The sequence below is a fragment of the Pleurodeles waltl genome, chromosome 8 (genome assembly GCF_031143425.1).
Source record: "Pleurodeles waltl isolate 20211129_DDA chromosome 8, aPleWal1.hap1.20221129, whole genome shotgun sequence".
Classification (NCBI taxonomy): domain Eukaryota; kingdom Metazoa; phylum Chordata; class Amphibia; order Caudata; family Salamandridae; genus Pleurodeles; species Pleurodeles waltl.
The window spans coordinates 428,975,972-428,995,172 of record NC_090447.1 but is presented as its reverse complement, the minus strand read 5'-3'; the positions used below and the strand labels follow the sequence as shown (position 1 = coordinate 428,995,172).

At 45.0% G+C, this 19,201-nt stretch overlaps 1 protein-coding gene across 2 annotated transcripts in view; it reads right to left on the bottom strand.

Annotated features, from left to right (window-relative positions):
- SHOX (SHOX homeobox) overlaps nt 1–19,201 on the bottom strand; it is a 56,052-nt gene that overhangs the window by 19,451 nt on the left and 17,400 nt on the right. For both annotated transcript variants that reach the window (XM_069204315.1, XM_069204313.1), the window contains exon 3: nt 3,468–3,525. In XM_069204315.1, coding sequence (XP_069060416.1) covers nt 3,468–3,525 — 58 coding nt within the window. The remainder of the gene's footprint in view (nt 1–3,467; nt 3,526–19,201) is intronic.

The window sequence follows — 19,201 nt, the reverse complement described above, 5'->3', positions numbered from 1 at the left end:
TCACTTGAAAGATATTAGATAGATGCCATCTCCAATCGCTGGCTACAGTTACCGAAGATGTGTAGTGGGTCTTCCTTCATCCTCTCTTAATTTGAATATTTAACTGGATCAAATTTAAATTCTATCTACAATAACATTCCCTTCCTTAACTATCTAAACAAGCATCAACAAACCTAATCAGTCTGTCACTGGCTGCCTCAGCCATTTAGCTTTGCCAATGCTTGTTTTGCTTTGTCATTGCTTTTATAAAATGTTAGTGTTGACAGACCTGCAAAATCTTTGCAAATATATATATATATATATGTTTCGCAGTGATTAACATGTGTTGTATTCAGGTAGAAAGTTTTGTCCAACTCTAGTAGAGATTTTAAACTAGCATTATGGAAAAATGTTTTAACAGAACTGATATACACCAGATCAGCAACATGAGCAAATCTATTACACTGGATTATGGCAGGTGTAGGAAGAAAGCATGGATAAAACAATGTATCACTCTTATGAGAGGTTGTGAGCGCTCGCAGTAATAGGAAGTGGTGATTAGGAGGTGCCATAAAATAAAGAAAGGATTACGCTAACTCCAAAGGTAATGAGAAATAACGTTGAGACTAATTATAGTGACTTATGCATTTTATGCTATTGTGTTTCTAATCACTTTACTAAGATTTAATCTTTGAAAATTCTTATTTTTACTTGTGTATGTTGGATTTTGTCTTGCTTTAATCAGATAGGTATTGGCTGTGTTTCTAAACTGGTTTAGAGTACTTTTGTGGTGTTTTCACTGTGTTACTGTGTGTGTGTGTGTGTGTGTGTGTGTGTGTGTGTGTGTGTGTGTACAAATACTTCACACATTGCCTCTGAGATAAGCCTGACTAACCATGCCAAGCTACCAAGGGGGTGAGCAGGAGTTATCTTAGCTGTGTGACTCCCTTACCCTGACTAGAGTGAGGGTCCCTACCTGGACAGGGTGCAAACCCCTGGCAAATAGAGACCCAATTTCTAACATTGGTGATCAGCAGGAAAGACAGGACCTGTATTTGTACTTGACATACAGTGATTGGTGTACACCAATTCCATATTGCAGACCATCATGAGACCACATATAGTTTTTCCTTTTGGATTTTTTTTGCCTTCTTGAAACTTTGCAACCCTTGAGTTTTGGCCACAATCATGTCTCAGTCTGGTGAGCCATCAGATATAGCTGCAGATTCGGTGTTTGGGCAGGAGAGGTTGGAAACATATACAGTGCCTCAGATCAAAAAGTTCTGCACGAAGTTCTAGTGTTCTTTTAAAGGCCTCACTAGGAAGGAGTAGCTGCTAAAGCGCTGAGGGCCTAGTTGGCAGCTAGGAAAGCTGGTGAGCACACAGAGGATTGGAATGATGATGTGGAGGAGGAGGAACAAATTCTGCACCTGGGATGTCTGGAGGAACCAGCATCGTCTGTGGAGCATGGGCAAGCCTGAATGATGGAAGAGCTCCCTCCAGAGATGGCAGCAGTGTTTCCTCCCCAGGTCTGTCTTCAGAGGAGCTGGAGAGTAGGCAATTGAAACAAGACAAGCTCCAAACTGAGACAGTAAAAGAAAAACTTGCCATAGAGGAAAAAGAAATAATGATAGCTCATGAGCTGAAATTGTGGAAGTTGGAGCTGAAAGCCAAGAGGGCTGAGCTCAGCTCAGCTCAGATGGTGGCAGCAAAAGTGTCATGACCAGTACTGAAGAAAGGTCCACATATCCAAAGACTTCTGAGGAGGGGGTGGCATACACCACTAGGCTCAGGCATATGAGGTGGCTCCAGTGGTGCGCAAGATCCCTGAGGTGGATTGGGGGAACTGGCATGGGGAGTCATATTCCTAGTGGTGGGAGGGGCACTATACTGGCTCTTGAAGGGAGTGACAGGGAGAGCTTTATCTCCACAGAGGAATCCCTGGTTAGGGAGTATGGAGTCACCCCAGTGAGGGTAGGTTGAGTTTGAAGGACAGCCAGATACTGTCACACCAGATGGGTGGGTACTTTTTCAAGGCACTCGATGGTTGGGTGAAGGGTAGTATGGACAACACATTTGAGGAGCTGCACAACTTGATTACTAGAGAGCATATGTTCAGTCACGGTTCTCCAGAACTATGTCAGCACCTGGTGGAGTCTGGGTTCTCTGACCCCAGGGAGCTTGCAGTGGAGGCAGATCTCTATCTCTGGGTGAATGCCAGAGTATCTGTGTTGGCACTGGGGAGTGATCCCAAGGAGGAAGGTTTTCCCCACAGAGTGAGGGGGAGGGTTGCAGTGACTCAGGCAGGTCCCAATATAGTAGGGGGGAGAAGGGTCCCAAGTCCTATCCAGGATTGGGAGGAAGGGTGAGGGTGGGAGTGAGCCAATTAAAAAAATGTCTAATGGCAGAAATAAATTGTTTTTAGTCTCAAAACGCATATAGTGTGACAGTAGCCTCTGATGTACAGATAACTGCTTTGTGTGTGAAACTGCTTCTTGTGAAAGAGCAGAATGCCATCTCTCACAGTCGGCTAAGCAATGGCTGAAGTAGGTGACCAATTGCCTCATGCTTTATTCTGTAGTGAATCTGAATCTGTATCTGAATGACACAAGAACAGGCCAATGTATGAAGATGGATGGCTAAAAGCTCATATTAGTATGTATGCATGTATATATATACATATATATGTATATATATATGTATATATATATATATACATATATATATATATATATGTAGTTAAAAAGGTCTGGTTTTTCACTATAAGTTTTGTGATATCTCATTACGTACCTTTGCCAACGATAAATGTGTGGTACCTTCTGCTGTGAAAGGACAGCAAGAATGGCAGTAAACCTTGTCACAGAGGCGATTCTCCACAAACTGTAAATTTCATGCTAGGACTACTTTCCAATGCATATGTCACTATAATTAGTCTCAACGTTATTTCTCATTACCTTTGGAGTTAGCGTAATCCTTTCTTTATTTTATGGCACCTCCATATCACCACTTCCTATTACTGCGAGCGCTCACAACCTCTCATAAGAGTGATACATTGTTTTATCCATGCTTTCTTCCTACCCCTGCCATAATACAGTGTAATAGATTTGCTCATGTTGCTGATCTGGTGTATATCAGTTCTGTTAAAACATTTTTTCATAATGCTAGTTTAAAATCTCTACTAGAGTTGGACAAAACTTTCTACCTGAATACAACACAAGTTAATCACTGCGAAACAACAAATCACTGCTGTGACACTTTTTTTCGCAAAATTTGATTTCCACCATTCGCATGACACAAATGCGAAATTTCATGAACTGTAGCTATTTCCCTTCTGCATTCCACTAAACAACAAAATCACCTAGGACTAATCACCACCTGCGACAGAGGGTTCAATCTCTTTAGCATTTCAGATCTGTAGAAATCACTGCCTGAGCTGATGCCCACCAATATTGTCTGCATTCCCAACCACAGCTCCACGAGGGACCTACCTTTATGCATCTGATTTTCCTGCTTCCGGCATTTTGCTCTTCTGTTCTGGAACCATACCTGAAAGGAGGAGAGCAGACGTGTTAGAGTCTGTGAGACCACATGACGGAGGGAGCTTAAGAGCAGGAAACTTGTGTGCGCATGTGGGAATAGTACTGATGCTAGGGGCATGAGAGGTAGAGGTCGAATGGGCAAAAGTGGAAAGGAGAGGATGGGAAATCGATGCCATATAACAACATAAGTGAAAGGTACTGATGAAAGAGAGCACATAAGAAGCACACTCTGGAGAGGGAGAAAAAGCATAAGATGTCAGAAGTAGCCTTGTTGTTTATTACATGAACTGAATTCATTATTATTTTAAGTTACAGGTCCTCTTGTCAACTCATTTTTCAGTGATTGACTTTATTAACCCGCCAAGTTAAAATTGTACCTTCCCTTGAACTGAGTAGAAAAAGTGATAGTGTGCTTTCTAACTCTTCAGTCCATAAAGCAGAATTTATGAAACCGTTGCTGCTGTTCATGGTCTAGGCTTCTGTACCCTCCTGTCTGGAGTGGCACTGCCAGACACCAGAACTGTTGGAGACACTTGTGACAGCTGCCCCCAAGTTCTCCTACACAATGGGACACCCATCAGCGGATGGACTCCTGGTACAGACCAGGACCCCCTGCCTGTGCCCACTCTGACAGCAATACAAGCACTGGGGCTAAAGATATGGCACCCTGGGTCGGTGGCTCACTCCCACCCTCACCCTTCCTCCCAATCCTGGATAGGACTTGGGACCCTTCTCCCCCCTACTATATTGGGACCTGCCTGAGTCACTGCAACCCTCCCCCTCACTCTGTGGGGAAAACCTTCCTCCTTGGGATCACTCCCCCAGTGCCAACACAGATACTCTGGCATTCACCCAGAGATAGAGATCTGCCTCCACTGCAAGCTCCCTGGGGTCAGAGAACCCAGACTCCACCAGGTGCTGACATAGTTCTGGAGAACCGTGACTGAACATATGCTCTCTAGTAATCAAGTTGTGCAGCTCCTCAAATGTGTTGTCCATACTACCCTTCACCCAACCATCGAGTGCCTTGAAAAAGTACCCACCCATCCCCCATCTGGTGTGACAGTATCTGACTGTCCTTCAAACTCAACCTACTCTCACTGGGGTGACTCCATACTCCCTAACCAGGGATTCCTCTGTGGAGATAAAGCTCTCCCTGTCACTCCCTTCTAGAGCCAGTATAGTGCCCCTCCCACCACTAGGAATATGACTCCCCATGCCAGTTCCCCCAATCCACCTCAGGGATCTTGCGCACCACTGGAGCCACCTCATATGCCTGAGCCTAGTGGTGTATGCCACCCCCTCCTCAGAAGTCTTTGGATATGTGGACCTTTCTTCAGTACTGGACATGACACTTTTGCTGCCACCATCTGAGCTGAGCTGAGCTCAGCCCTCTTGGCTTTCAGCTCCAACTTCCACAATTTCAGCTCATGAGCTATCATTATTTCTTTTTCCTCTATGGCAAGTTTTTCTTTTACTGTCTCAGTTTGGAGCTTGTCTTGTTTCAATTGCCTACTCTCCAGCTCCTCTGAAGACAGACCTGGGGAGGAAACACTGCTGCCATCTCTGGAGGGAGCTCTTCCATCATTCAGGCTTGCCCATGCTCCACAGACGATGCTGGTTCCTCCAGACATCCCAGGTGCAGAATTTGTTCCTCCTCCTCCACAACATCATTCCAATCCTCTGTGTGCTCACCAGATTTCCTAGCTGCCAACTAGGCCCTCAGCGCTTTAGCAGCTACTCCTTCCTAGTGAGGCCTTTAAAAGAACACTAGAACTTCGTGCAGAACTTTTTGATCTGAGGCACTGTATATGTTTCCAACCTCTCCTGCTCAAACACCGAATCTGCAGCTATATCTGATGGCTCACCAGACTGAGACATGATTGTGGCCAAAACTCAAGGGTTGCACAGTTTCAAGAAGGCAAAAAAAATCCAAAAGGAAAAACTGTATGTGGTCTCATGATGGTCTGCAATATTGAATTGGTGTACACCAATCACTGTATGTCAAGTACAAATACAGGTCCTGTCTTTCCTGCTGATCAGCAATGTTAGAAATTGGGTCTCTAGTTGCCAGGGGTTTGCACCCTGTCCAGGTAGGGACCCTCACTCTAGTCAGGGGAAGGGAGTCACACAGCTAAGATAACTCCTGCTCACCCCCTTGGTAGCTTGGCATGGTTAGTCAGGCTTATCTCAGAGGAAATGTGTAAAGTATTTGTACACACACACACACACAGTAACACAGTGAAAACACCACAAAAGTACTCTAAACCAGTTTAGAAACACAGCCAATACCTATCTGATTAAAGCAAGACAAAATCCAACATACACAAGTAAAAATAAGAATTTTCAAAGATGAAATCTTAGTAAAGTGATTAGAAACACAATAGCTCCAACTGGGGTTATCACATAATCTTGACGGAGTCGTTCCCAACAGCCCGATGCCACTTGTGAGGAAGTGTGTGCTGGTCACGGCATCACCCAGTCCCCAGGTATAGTACCTTGGAAAAGGCTGAGGAAGCAAAGACATTGCATGGAGTCAGGGAGGTAAGGCATTGCTGGAGCTGGTACGGCATCAGTTTCTTGCTACTACTGAGGAGGTGAGGCTTTGGTGCCTTACTGCTGGGCAGGGGAGATGAGGCATCAGTCCCTTGTAGTTGCAGGGGAGGTGATGCAGCATCATTGGTGAGGTGATGGCCCTTATGACAAGGCGGGGTCAATGAATCCAGCAGGTCAAGATGTGAGGCGTCGACTTCGCGGTGTCACAATCACACCACCGGGCCACAGGTGCTGGGGTGGATTTGAGCGTCACTGATGTCGGTGACACGGTACTTATGTTGTGTGGGACTTTGGAGGTGCTGCAGCGGTATTGGGCCTGTGTTGCAGAACTCACTTCTAAGGGCCCAGGAACTGGATTTTGCACCACTTGGCAAATCAGGACTGTCAGCAAGAGAGCCCAAGTACTGGTAGGTGAAGTCTTTAAGGCCCTGAGACATCTTAACAGGAGTCAAGCTCAGTTCAAGCCCTTGGAGACCCTTGGAAAGCAGGATGTAGAAAGCAAAGTCCAGTTCTTTAATTTCCAGGAAAGAAGGAGCAAGCAGCAGGCCAGCACAACAAAACAGTCAGAGTGGCAGTCCCTCGTAAAGCATCCAGCTCTACATCCTGGCAGATTGTCCGCAGTCCAGAAGTGTTCTAACTATGTGGTATGAAAGGTCCAGTACTTATATGCATTTCTGTCTTTGAAGTAGGCAAACTTCAAAGAGAAGTCTTTGTAGTGCACAAGACCCTGCCTTTCCATGCCCCGGTGCCAGACACACTCCAGGGGGTTGAAGGCTGCTTTGTGTGAAGACAGGCAGAGTCCTATGCAGGTACAAGTGGCAACTCCCCCCCACTGCCCTAGCTCAGGAAGACCCATCAGCCTCGTGATGGGCCATCAGGATATGCAGAGCACATCTCAGCTCCTTTTGTGTGACTGTCTAGAGTGAATTCACAAACAGCCCAACTGTCATCCTGACACAGACGTGTATTCCACAGACAGGCAGAGGGACAGAATGGTTAAGCAAGAAAATGCCCACATTCTATAAGTGAGTTTTAAAACCTGCAATTCAAAAAACAACTTCACAAAAAGATGCATTTTAAAATTGTGAGTTCAGAGACCCCAAACTCCATTTCTCTAACTTCCGCAAATGGGAAATTACACTTAAAAACCATTTCAAGGCAACACCCATCTTACCCTGTGGGAGAGATAGGCCTGGCAAAAAATGAATTTAGCAGTATTTCACTATTAGGACATGTGAAACACACCAGTGCATGTCCTACCTTTTAAATACACTGCACCCTGCAGATGGGGATATCTTGGACCTACCTTAGGGGTGACGTACGTGTAGTAAAAGGGAAGGTTTGGGCCTAACAAGGGGTGCATTTACCAGCTCGAAATGGCAGTTAACAACTGCACACCCAGGCACTGCAATGGCAGGCTTGAGACATGTTTACATGGCTACTCGTGTGGATGGCACAATCAGTGCTGCAGGCCCGCTAGTAGCATTTGATTTACAAGCCCTGGACGTGCATGGTGCACTACACTAGGGACTTACTAGCAAATCAAATGTGCCAATAATGGATAAACCAATCACCTCTACAAATTAGATAGGGAGCATATGCACTTTAGCGCTGGTTAGCATGGGTAAAGTGCCCAGAGTCCTACAGCCAACCAAAACAGGTCAGAAAAATAGGTGGAAGAAGGCAAAACGTTTGGGGGTAACCCTGCAAAAAGGGTCAGGTCCAACAATGGTCCAAAAAGAACATTTGTTGTGAATGTTTATTAAATACAAAGGCAGAGATGCACTGAAGAGGGACGTCATGATATGCTGAAGCTTATGAAGAAGGCTCTAGTGTGGTACATGTAGCTGATTCACCAAAAATTCCTATAAGGTAATGGAAAAGACATATACCCCTTGACCCTAGATGACATCAAAGGCGTGACCTTCTACCCAGCCTTAGCCAACCACCAACTGCCCTACTTACTTTTGATTCCTGTCTCTTTCTTCTTGACTACTGAGATGGAGATGGAAGATAGCAAGGACTGTGCCAGAGAATCTGTAGAGCACGTTAGGGGTGCAGATGATGGAAGGACGCTAGTGGAGGGAACTGAAGCTAATAAACAACAAGCATTGGAAAAGCAAACACGTCTGGCTTGCATAAGTTAGACCTATTGATTTTTTTAAAGCCGAATTTGCATTTGCCCAGCAGCAGCCCTGCAGCCGGAAAAGGGAACCTGCATAGTGTGCTGAATTGTATTGCCATCTTAACAGCTGAATATAGTTGTTATGGATGCCAAAGAGTCATTTCTCTAATGGAAACCAGCAGGGGAAGGCTATCTAGCAGTTCATGTGTTTTTGCAGCAAAAATAACCAATTTGTCTTGGAGTGAAAAAGTAAAAAACAAAATTGTCTGCTTTTGTATACAATACATTAATAAAATAAACACTGAACTGTAACAAATGTGTGATGTTTGTAGTTTCCTATAAAAAATAGACCCTTATGCACTCAATGGAAACACTTCATAAGAGATGTAAGATTACAGACAACAGCACGATGGTGAGAATAAAATATCTTCTGGCCTATTCCAAGATGTGACTGAAAATGTTTCAAGCCAATGGCTGAAGGGGGGCTCTCTCAAGCAAGTGACCGGTTTAAAGGAGACTGACCCAAAGCCCTCTAGCTGTGTTTTCAACACAAAAAGTTGCTTTGCCAAACAACATGACACCCACCAGTGAGAACATGAAAGGAGCAACCACAGGGGCAGAAAACTGAGAGAACATCGACAGCAGACAGCAATAGGGGAGTCTATAGATGGGAGACAGAGTGGTATTAATTTGATAGTATTAATAAGGCACTGTATGAGAAGAGTGCACTGGTGAGAGAGTGTACCTTGAATGCTCACTCCCTGAGTGAACCACAATCCCAGGAACAGAAATCGTTTCTAAACCAGGATGCCACTGAGACAACACAAGACGTCAAAATAATTCCTTCATTTATTAGCTGCGTTCAATGTGGACCTTTCAAAGAGAGTCCATAGCCCACTTCTGTGAAATCTGCAAATAGTGCACTATCAAGCATGATGTTATACCTCCACACTTAGAACTTTGCGGGGGGTGCATTAAGTTTCGCTATGACACTGGACATTATGGTCATTGGGTGTCCGGTATGATTAAAAAGGGAGTTTAAAAACTCTTCTTTGAGCCCAAAGACTTACCTTGGTTGGTTGTTTTGCCAATGTCTGGATTCTCAAGTGCTTATGGATTCTGTACAAATTCTTGATTATGAGTATGAATTCGTTTCTATATTAAATTCCTGGCTACGACTGTGAGTTCGTTTTTAGTGATTTTGTGCATTTTTACTTCCAAGTATTTATACAAATGAATAAAAGTTTAAGTTAGGATCGTTGTGCTATCTTTGCCAGTAGATGTGGTCTATTTGACTCTATTTACAGCAAACACTTGTTGCAAGACCTTGGGTCCTCTGGGTTGTTGAGGTTGCTCCTTGGTAATTAAATGCAGACCAAGCAGGACCCTATTGAGGTCGTCAGTCCAACTGAATGCTGAATCTATAGTTTTATGTTGTTTTCCTTTATGACTACATGGACATGCTGATTAGAAGGGGGTGATCTGACGCCAACCAGGGACAAAGGTGTTTTACATTTCTCACTTATATTGATGCTGCCCCTTCTGGTTGCCACTCAAATGATCTACTGGCCTCCTTTGTCAGCTCTAGCAAAGGAAATGTGGTCTTGGACCTATTGAGACACAGAAAGTTCTTCTTCACCTGGTAGATGATGGGCTAGCCTTGGCTGCCCCCGAGAGAAGACCAAGGAAGAAGGTTCCATCAGAGAGATATGGGAATTGAGAGAAAGAGAGCGTGAGACAGAGTGTGCGAGAGAGAGAAAGGGCGCAAGCCAGACCAAGGAAACGAGAGGTAGCCTTTGAAAGGCTTTACAACAACGAAGGGGAACACAAAAGTGATATGGAATGGACCCCTGAACATGCACCACAGCTCAACAATGTGTCTCCTCTGTGGCACGAATGAGCAGTACTGACAGACACTCAAAAGGTACAGGCTTGCTGAACACGACTCACGATTAAACCACGTCGCCACAGATAGACGTAGAAACCCAGAAAACCTGAGCTCTGCAAGTACCCTGACGAGGAAGAGGAACTGGAGCTGGGAAACAATTCTCTCTGCGCTAACCAAGAGGCACGAATACAAGCTAAAGACATTTTCTCATGGTCTCAGAATGAATGATTCCTTAACATATAGCGACTCATGAGTAATCAGATATGTTGCCTCTTGTCATGAGTTGACATGAAATATTAAGTCAGTGATGTTGAGGCTATGGACATGTTAACGTGTGGCTAGATACTGTGTGTGAGTGTGTGCGGTTTTAAATATATGCTTGTGAAGACTCACAGTTATAAATATATAAAAATAATAAAATACACATATTATGCTACCGTTTTGTGCGCCATGTGATGACTCTGCCAGCACGCCTAAATCTTCTATTAAGCTTTCTGGTGATGTTCGTTTGAATGTGAAGTTAAAGCACATAATGGCTTGAGATAACTGAGGAACGAGACACTGAGGTTGATTCTAGGGGTGTGCACAGGAGGCGGGTCCTGATGTGAGAGAGTATGCAAGAGGGTGGCACTGATAAGAGAGAATGAGATGTGGGAAGTGAAGATAGAGCAGAAGAGGTTGACACAGATAAGAGTGAGACGGTGAAGGAGAGAATGGCACGGATGGGAGGGAGAGACAGACAGAGAGAGGCAGAGGTAGGTGCTAGTGAGACCGAGTGGTATATATGGCACCTGAAATGTAGAGGGAGCGGTAGACTCTTATATAAGAGAAAGAAAATGGGACTGAGATAGAGGTTGTCATTGCTGAGGGAGAACATGCAAGGGGTGTGGGCGGTGATGAGAGAGCAAGAGTACAAAAGGTACAAAAAGGTGGACCTTAATAAGGGAGAGGTAAAAAAAAGTGGGCACAGACGAGAGTGACAGAGCAACCGAGAATAGCACTGATGAGAGGGAGAGTGACACGGACAGATTCGGAAGTGGTCACTGATGAGAGATGGGCACTTGAGAGAAAGAGATAGGCACTGATATGAGAGGAGGAAAGTGAGACCGGGGATGTTCTCACTGATGGTACAGGGACAGACAGAGAGACAGAGATGGGGATCAGTTTTGCTTCCAAGCTTCTTTAAGCACAGAAACAGTTCTAATCACAGCAGCATGAATCTGGATAGGGACAGGCATGCAACATTGAGTATTTTAAACTTCTCTACCGCTTTCATCACTGTCTCACACTCATTTGTGCTGGAGCAGCGGGCACCCAAGGGCATTTTGGGTAGGACTTTACAATGGCTTCTTTCCTGCGTGATTGCCAGATCTCAGTATCCGGGGCTCCTTAGCAATCCTCTTTTAACTCGTTACCCTTTGGGTTACCTTCCGGATCATCCCCCAGCCCTACCCTTTTTAACATTTATGTTGCTCAGCTTGCTCCTTGGATTCAGTGTTTAGGCTTTACCCTACTTGAATAGGGACATGACACACAGATGATCCTAAGGATTGACATGGATCCTGAACTTCATTAAAAATCGCATGTGTGTCCTCTCGCACTTGATGATTTCCAACTCTCCACATCTGAATTTAGATAATACAGAATTACCACTTCAGTAAACCCTCTCTTGTAAACACAACCTCATAGCTACTGGATCACGCTGCACTTTTTCCTAATGACGAGGCAGAAAAAATACCACTAAATGCTGACTTTGCCTTGCCTTCTCTTAACCTGCAGGACATATTTTTTTAATTAAAAAAAGATTCTCAACCTGAGTAAGACCCCCTCCAATTTTTTGACCTGGGCTCTGTAAATGATTCTGACAAGCATGGATGGGGGAAATGACAGCATACTCTTATTTCAGATCTATAAAAAGGTTCAATCTGAGGGCCTCATTTACAAGGCCTGTGCTGCAGGGAGGTGCAGCAAGTGCCTTGCAGCGCCACCGGGAGAGGGCAGAAATGTATCATATCTACAAGATACAGTGCATTTCTGTCCTCTCCCCCTGCACTGGTGCACAAATTGCTGCCATGCGCCAATGCAGGCTCCCTTGTACCACGGTGCAAGGGAGCCTGCGTTATGGGGGTGACTGTATTTGTGCAGGAAGGAACGCCTTCCTGCACAATAACAATCCCAGGAGGTTTTCCTCTTTCTATGTGTGCTGCAGACTGCAGCACACACACAAAGAGGAATAAACGGGGAGAAATAAAGATATTTCTCCCCAATGCGCCACTCTTGCTCCATCCCAGAGGTGGAGTAGGAACCTGATGCATTCCCAGACTTGTTAATCTGGGAATACGCCAGATTCTTTCAGGTTCCATTGGTGTTGTATAGGAACACCCCAAGCAACAGGCATGGAACGCTCCTTTCACGCAGTGTTATGCTTGAAAGGGGTCCATATTTACAAGGCCATGAAAATTCATGCAAGGTAGCTTTGTGTGGCCTTCTAAATATGAGCCGGCACACTGCGCCATCGGAGCATCAAATAATATGATGCTCTGGTGGCGCAGTGTGCCGCTAGGGCCTCGTAAATGAGGCCCTGTACATTCAGGTTAGACACCCTGCATTATGAAATGCTATCACTGCATAAAACCCTCACTCACGTCAAGGGATTATTTGCAAGAAAAAAGTTCTTACCAATACCAAAAAAAAAAATGTATGTAGCACTTCATACTGTACTGCTGTGGGTTCTAACTGCTGGACATAATAGATGTTACCATTAAACAATTTAATGGTACTCAATTTACCGGTCTTGGAAGAATGAAATGTTGAGGTGGCCTTGCGAGATTTAGAAAACCTACAGCTGCTCACTCCATTTCTAAGCAGTCAGTGTTCCTCTTTGAGCTGTACAGTCTGTCATAAATGGTCTTACACCCATTTTAGAAGAGTACTCGGGGCATGAGTATGATGTGCCTGTTCCAAAACAGGAAATAACGACAACATGTGTAAAGCTTTTCCCTTAAGTGTCCCTTAAAAACAAATTGCTTGTTCCAGAAAAAAGTATGATGACTTGCACACATGTAACTTAGATATTTCACAAAGCCAGAAATGTCTAAGATGCACAAGAGAAAACAAGAGAGTAACGTGAGTTACTCTACAATGTGCGTAAACATGTAGTAATTTGCCAATAAAATGTAAGTCTTTAAAGTTGGAGCACCAGGTGTTGTAACTCTGGACAAAAGGAGGATGCTGAGGAAAATTCACTCACAGGCAAAACAAGTTTGTCAACACCTAAAAATGAATTTGCAAAAAGTTGTAACTTTCTGACATAAGAGGGCAATTCATTTTTGCTTAAATTTTCTTTTCTCAATATGTTTTCCCGCTTTCAACATTTTGCCACCACTGCCAACACACATGTGAAATTAGAATTAAATCTACTATTTTTGTTTTTTTGCTATTTCATATCAAGGATAATGTGTGCATTTGGTAGATTCAATCAATCAATCAATCAGGTAATTTATAAAGCGCGCTACTCACCCGTCAGGGTCTCAAGGCGCTGGGGGGGGGAAGCTACTGTTTGAGTAGCCATGTTTTGAGGCGTTTCCTGAAAGTCAGGAGGTCCTGGGTCTGACGTAGGGGGAGAGGTAGAGAGTTCCAGGTCTTGGCGGCGGCGATGTGAGAGAAGGATCTTCCTCCGGCAGTGGTGAGGTGGATGCGGGGAACGGAGGCGAGGCTGGCGGAGCGGAGATGGCGGGTGGGAGTGTGGAAGGTGAGTCTGTCATTGAGGGAGGTCGGACCGGTGTTGTTGAGGGCTTTGTGTACGTGGGTGAGGAGTTTGAAGGTGATCCTCTTTGTTACGGGTAGCCAGTGTAGGCCTCTGAGGTGGGATGAGATGAGATGTGGTAGCGGCATGGAACGTCGAAGATGAGGCAGGCGGATGCGTTTTGGATACGTTGCATTTTCTTTAGGAGTTTGGCCGTGGTTCCCACGTAGAGTGCGTTTCCGTAGTCGAAACGGCTGCTGATAGGAGCGTGGGAGACTGTTTTCCTGGTTTTGATGGGGATCCATTTGAAGATCTTGCGGAGCATGCAGAGGGTGTTTCAGCAGGAAGAGGAGATTGCACTGACCTGCTGAGTCATGCTGAGTGCTGAGTCCAGGATGAGTCCTAGGTTGCGTGCTTGAGTGGTGGGTGTGGGTGCGGTTCCTAGGGAGGTAGGCCACCAGGAGTCGTTCCAAGCTGAAAGGTTGGTGCCGAAGATGAGGATCTCTGTTTTGTCAGTGTTTAATTTGAGGTGGCTTGATTCCATCTAGTTGGCGATGGCGTGAAGTCCATTGACTTCAGTGAGATTCTTTGAGTCGAGCCTACCAAACAGCACAAGTTGTTTGTTTGCAAAAGACATGTTGTGGACTTACCAAGAACATATAGGAGATGGAAGCCCACCCACTGGATACCATTAGTTAGATTTTCTGTTACTTTTATTTGGCTCCTTCTTATTTGATTACTTAACTGTAATTGTGTGCTTGTCTCTACCATGGAGCATACCCTTGCTAACACCTCTTTAGTTGATTGGCTTCTATCCTGCGTCTGCTCTCTTTTAGGGAAATACATTACCTTTTTATTTAAGCACATCATTGGAGTGCATGTGTTTTCCAGCTCTCTCTTTCTTCTGTCCCCCACCAGCACTCAAGTTACTCTCTCAGGCCCCTCTGATTCTGTCCTCCACCCTCCACATTTCTCTCTTTCTCCCATGTTCTCTTCCTCTTGTTGCTTCTTCTCCACCCACCTGCCATGTTGCTTCTTCTCAAGTCATGTTGCTTCTCCTCTCACCTGACTTGTTGCTACACCCCCATCTAAACCCTAACGTACTCACACAACTCGCTCATCCATTCATTTTTTTAAAGCACCGCTTTAGTACTTTAGTTTTGCATTTACCGATTCAAGATGGGAAAAAAGTGCTGATTTGCAGGCATGGTCACGAATGTTGAATGCATGCATGCATGCACTTATTAGGTCACTTGGAGGTTGCTTCATTGCCATTATGCACAGCAGCCTTGATGCTGTACATCATGGCTAAAAATACATTAGCAGAGCCAACAGATCTTATAGGTGAGACCTATTGGCTTTGACAATGCTTGTTTTGTGCTAAGTCTTTGTGTGTTGTGTGCTGTCCTTTCATGTCAAGAAGTCACTTGTAACATATATTAGCCCTAAATAATAATAGTCAATAAAAGACAAAACATGGCGTAGACTGATTTTACTACAACTGCATTTAATGAGTAGAGAAATCTCTTTTATCCACTTATTATTAGTTTAAAGCATGAAACATATTGTGGAATAACTTTGTTCACATGTTTAGTTATGGTGGAATACAATTCCCTCAAGCTTTCGTAGATAAGCAGCAAAAGTGTGCAAGGAAATTTGCCACAGGTTTTTGTTCAACTAGTGAAGTGCTTCTGTGATACTCTCACAATATGTATATTGCTTACGGATAATTTTGTCTGCATGCTAGAGGTTTTTACAGTAAAAATCTCAATCCTTGGATAACTTGTTTTAAAAAAAAAAACACAGCAAAAGGGTTCTGTGTAGTGTGTGTGTGTTTACAAACTACATAAAAAATAGCACGAGATGGTTTTGCCTCACACCTAATCCCTTTTCCACATTTTGAAAACTGGGCATTATTTATTATTCCCATTTCATATCATATCGTGTTACGGAGTGAAATCTTGCACCTATGCAAAGGTATAGTTTGCTGCATATACTGTTCGCTTTCATTCTTCTTACATAAACCTGGTAGAAATGGATTTACTCTTTTTTGCCCTGGCGCAAAGTTTCTTTGACGCTCCCTTGGGCTCTTTTGGTCCCTAGCACTGATCGAAAAGCTGTTGTTGCATAATTTTTGCGAATGGCAAGTGAGGCAATGTGTGCATCTGGCAAGATGGCTCGGTAGATAACGCCCATCGCTGACATGCAGCAGTGATCTATAGTTCAAGAGTTCAAAGCCTCGGCTTTCAGTACTTTCTGGCTGATTATTGGGCTGCATGGAATTGTGTAATTATCGGTATTCAGAGCTCCTCGAGAAAGAAGTCTGGCATGAAGCGCTATTTAATAAGCAATTTACTATGTTTGCACGTGCACAAACTGACGATGGCGTCCCACTTGAATGCCCCTAGTAGTCCATCCAGAGCAGACATGTTTAATCGGGCACGCGTCCGCCACTGCAGGGTTGCCCGGGTGACTATAGGCGGGCATTGCTTTGCCTCGCCAGTCGGTGGGGAAGGTGGTTGTGGGGGGGGGGGGGGGTCGTTTTGGGGGCTGCTGCACACATAGACCCATCTCTTAACACTGATCAGAGCTGAAGTTAAACCAAACACCTCCAACCCTGGCTGCCCCGCGCACTTGCCAGGTAATCATGCGGTTAATTAATACTAACTGCACTTCCGCGTCAAGCTCCGGGAGCTGCCTTAATGACGGTCATTTGCAAGGGAGTAATTAATGCAGAGAGCCGCCTCTGACGGCGTTCATTACCCGGGGTGGTCATTCCTCTGCTGCGCCTAGGCCTAACCTGGCACTGATCGCAGGGCCTCTGCGAGGATTACTGACTGCTAATAATACCACAGTTGGCAAACCGTTCCTGGGCAGCGGCGGGGTTGAGTTATTGACTGCTAATAATATCATAGCTGCCAACTGGCACCTTCACGAGAAAGGGCCACTGCTGGATTACTGACTACTAATAATACCACGCTTGGCAAACTGCTCCTGGGTCGCAGTGTTGAGTTATTGACTGCTAATCGTGTCATGAGCAAAGGCCACTGCGTGGATTACTGATTGTTAATAATGCCACAGTTGGCAAACCGTTCCTGGGCCGCGGCGGAGTTGAGTTATTGACTGCTAATAATATCATATCTGCCAACTGGCTCCTTCCTGAGCAAAGGCCCCTGCGTGGACTATTGACTGCTAATGATGGCATAGCTGCCAAGTGGTTCCTTCACGAGCAAAGTCCACTGCGTGGATTACTGACGGCTAATAATGCCCAATTTGGCAAACTGCGCCTGGGCCGCAGAGTTGAGTTATTGACTGCTTATAATATCATATCTCCCAACTGGCTCCTTCTTGAGCAAAGGCCACTGCGTGGACTATTGACTGCTAATGATGGCAGAGCTGCCAACTAGTCCTTCACGAGCTAGTGCCCCTGCGTGCATCCTTGACTGCTAATAATACCACGCTTGGCAAGCTGCGCCTGGGCCGCAGTGTTGAGTTATTGACTGTTAATAATCTCATAGCTGCCAATCGACTCCTTCATCAGCAAAGGCCACAGCGTGGATTATTGACTGCTAATAATTCCACCGTTGGCAAACCGTCCCTGGGCTGGGCAGTGTAGAATTATTGACTGCTAATAATATCATATCTGCCAACTGGGTCCTCCGGGAGAAAAGGTCACTGCTGGATTACTGACTGCTGATAATACCACAGTTGCCTGGGCCGCGGCGGTGTTGAGTTATTGACTGCTAATAATACCATAGCTGCCAACTGAGCCCATGAGCCAATTGCCGTGTGTAGATTACTGCCTGCTGGAATTCTACTGTTTACAACTGGCCGCTGCGCGGCCGCCACTATTTGGATTAATGGCTGCTAATAACACCATAACTGGTAACTGCCCGCTGGTAGCAGCAATGCGTGGGTTATTGACTGAAAATAATGCAATCGGTGTGTACTGGCTGCGTCATGAACACGTGCCACTGCGTGCATTATTGGAGGCTGTTAATACCACAACTGGCAGAGGTGTCACACAGGCCCATGCCACTAGGATGCTTCACTATCAAGAGCGGCGACCACTGGAGTGGATAACTGACTGCTAATAACATGCAGGCGACTGACTGGCCTCTTGTTTTCAGGGTGGCCTCGTGTCAGCCGCGTGGACAACTGGCTGTCACCAAAGCTGCGACCTTGCCCTGTTTCCCCGAGGATGGTTTCGGCCACCTCGGGGTTGTCAGCCAACAGCACAGAGCATGCTGGGACTTCTAGGCCCACATCTAGTATGGGGAACATTAATTGCTAGTCCAATCATCATGCTTAGCGCTCAAAGGGTGGGCAGAAAGACGCCTAAAACGTTGCATGCTGCGTAAAACACGTAAAACCACATCACCGCTTTGTGTTATATTTACTAAAGCTAGTGGTAGAATTTAAAAACGTTTAACATGTTAGGAGTGGGTTAGACCCGCAGTGATGACACCCTGCGACCGTGAGGTGATAGATTTCTGCAGTACGTGCGTTAACCCATTCAGCCACAAAGTCGATATTAGTCTGCGGTGGTTTGGGGGTTTCCTCATGCGACCTACTTTATGAGAGTGTCTAACACACTTCCCGTGGCCTCTGTGTCTCAGCCAAAAGTGTAACTTTCTGCATGAAGCTGCCTGCGTGTGTGGTGAATCTGAGCTCACTGAGTGGAATAAAGTGCCCAGGAACAATGCTGAATGTGTAGGCGCTATTGCGCCCCGTAGCTCGGCAGCTCACGTCTAACACAAACAAGTCTGACAATAGTGTTTGTTTTATGTATTGTTGCAGCTTTGTACGGTTTTGTGGCGCTGTAAATAGTCAAAAGTGCTTCTATCCACTTTAATTAAACTCACATTATCCATCTCAGAAGGACGTAAGGCTGAGTCGGGGGTTGATCCAGAGTCCTATTCACTGTGACAAGAAAAGAAAAGTAAAGTTCTTCCATCTCTTCGGACTCGTGGATTAGTCTGCTCTAATTTTTCCTTGCTAAAAATGCACAGGTGTGTGTCCAATTCCAAGGTGTGCGATTAAACCCCTAGATCCCATTTGCATTATGCGCCGAACTCTTGTGATTGACTGATAAAACAAGCACGTTAAATTTTCAGAAAAACGCTTAATCAACTAAGCCTTCCCAATAAGGGAGGCATCTGATGGGCGATGACCCCTATTATGTATTTTCAATTTTTTTGCAGTGATAATATTCAAAATCGATAGCTTGCTCCTTGTTTCTACTCTTTAGCAAATGTCACCGAAGTGTCTAACATGCAAAACGTAGGCACTACATAAATCAACATAACTACATATAAACATTGCCCATCTCAAAAGCACATTTTTTATCTACCTTGGTGTGATGACGG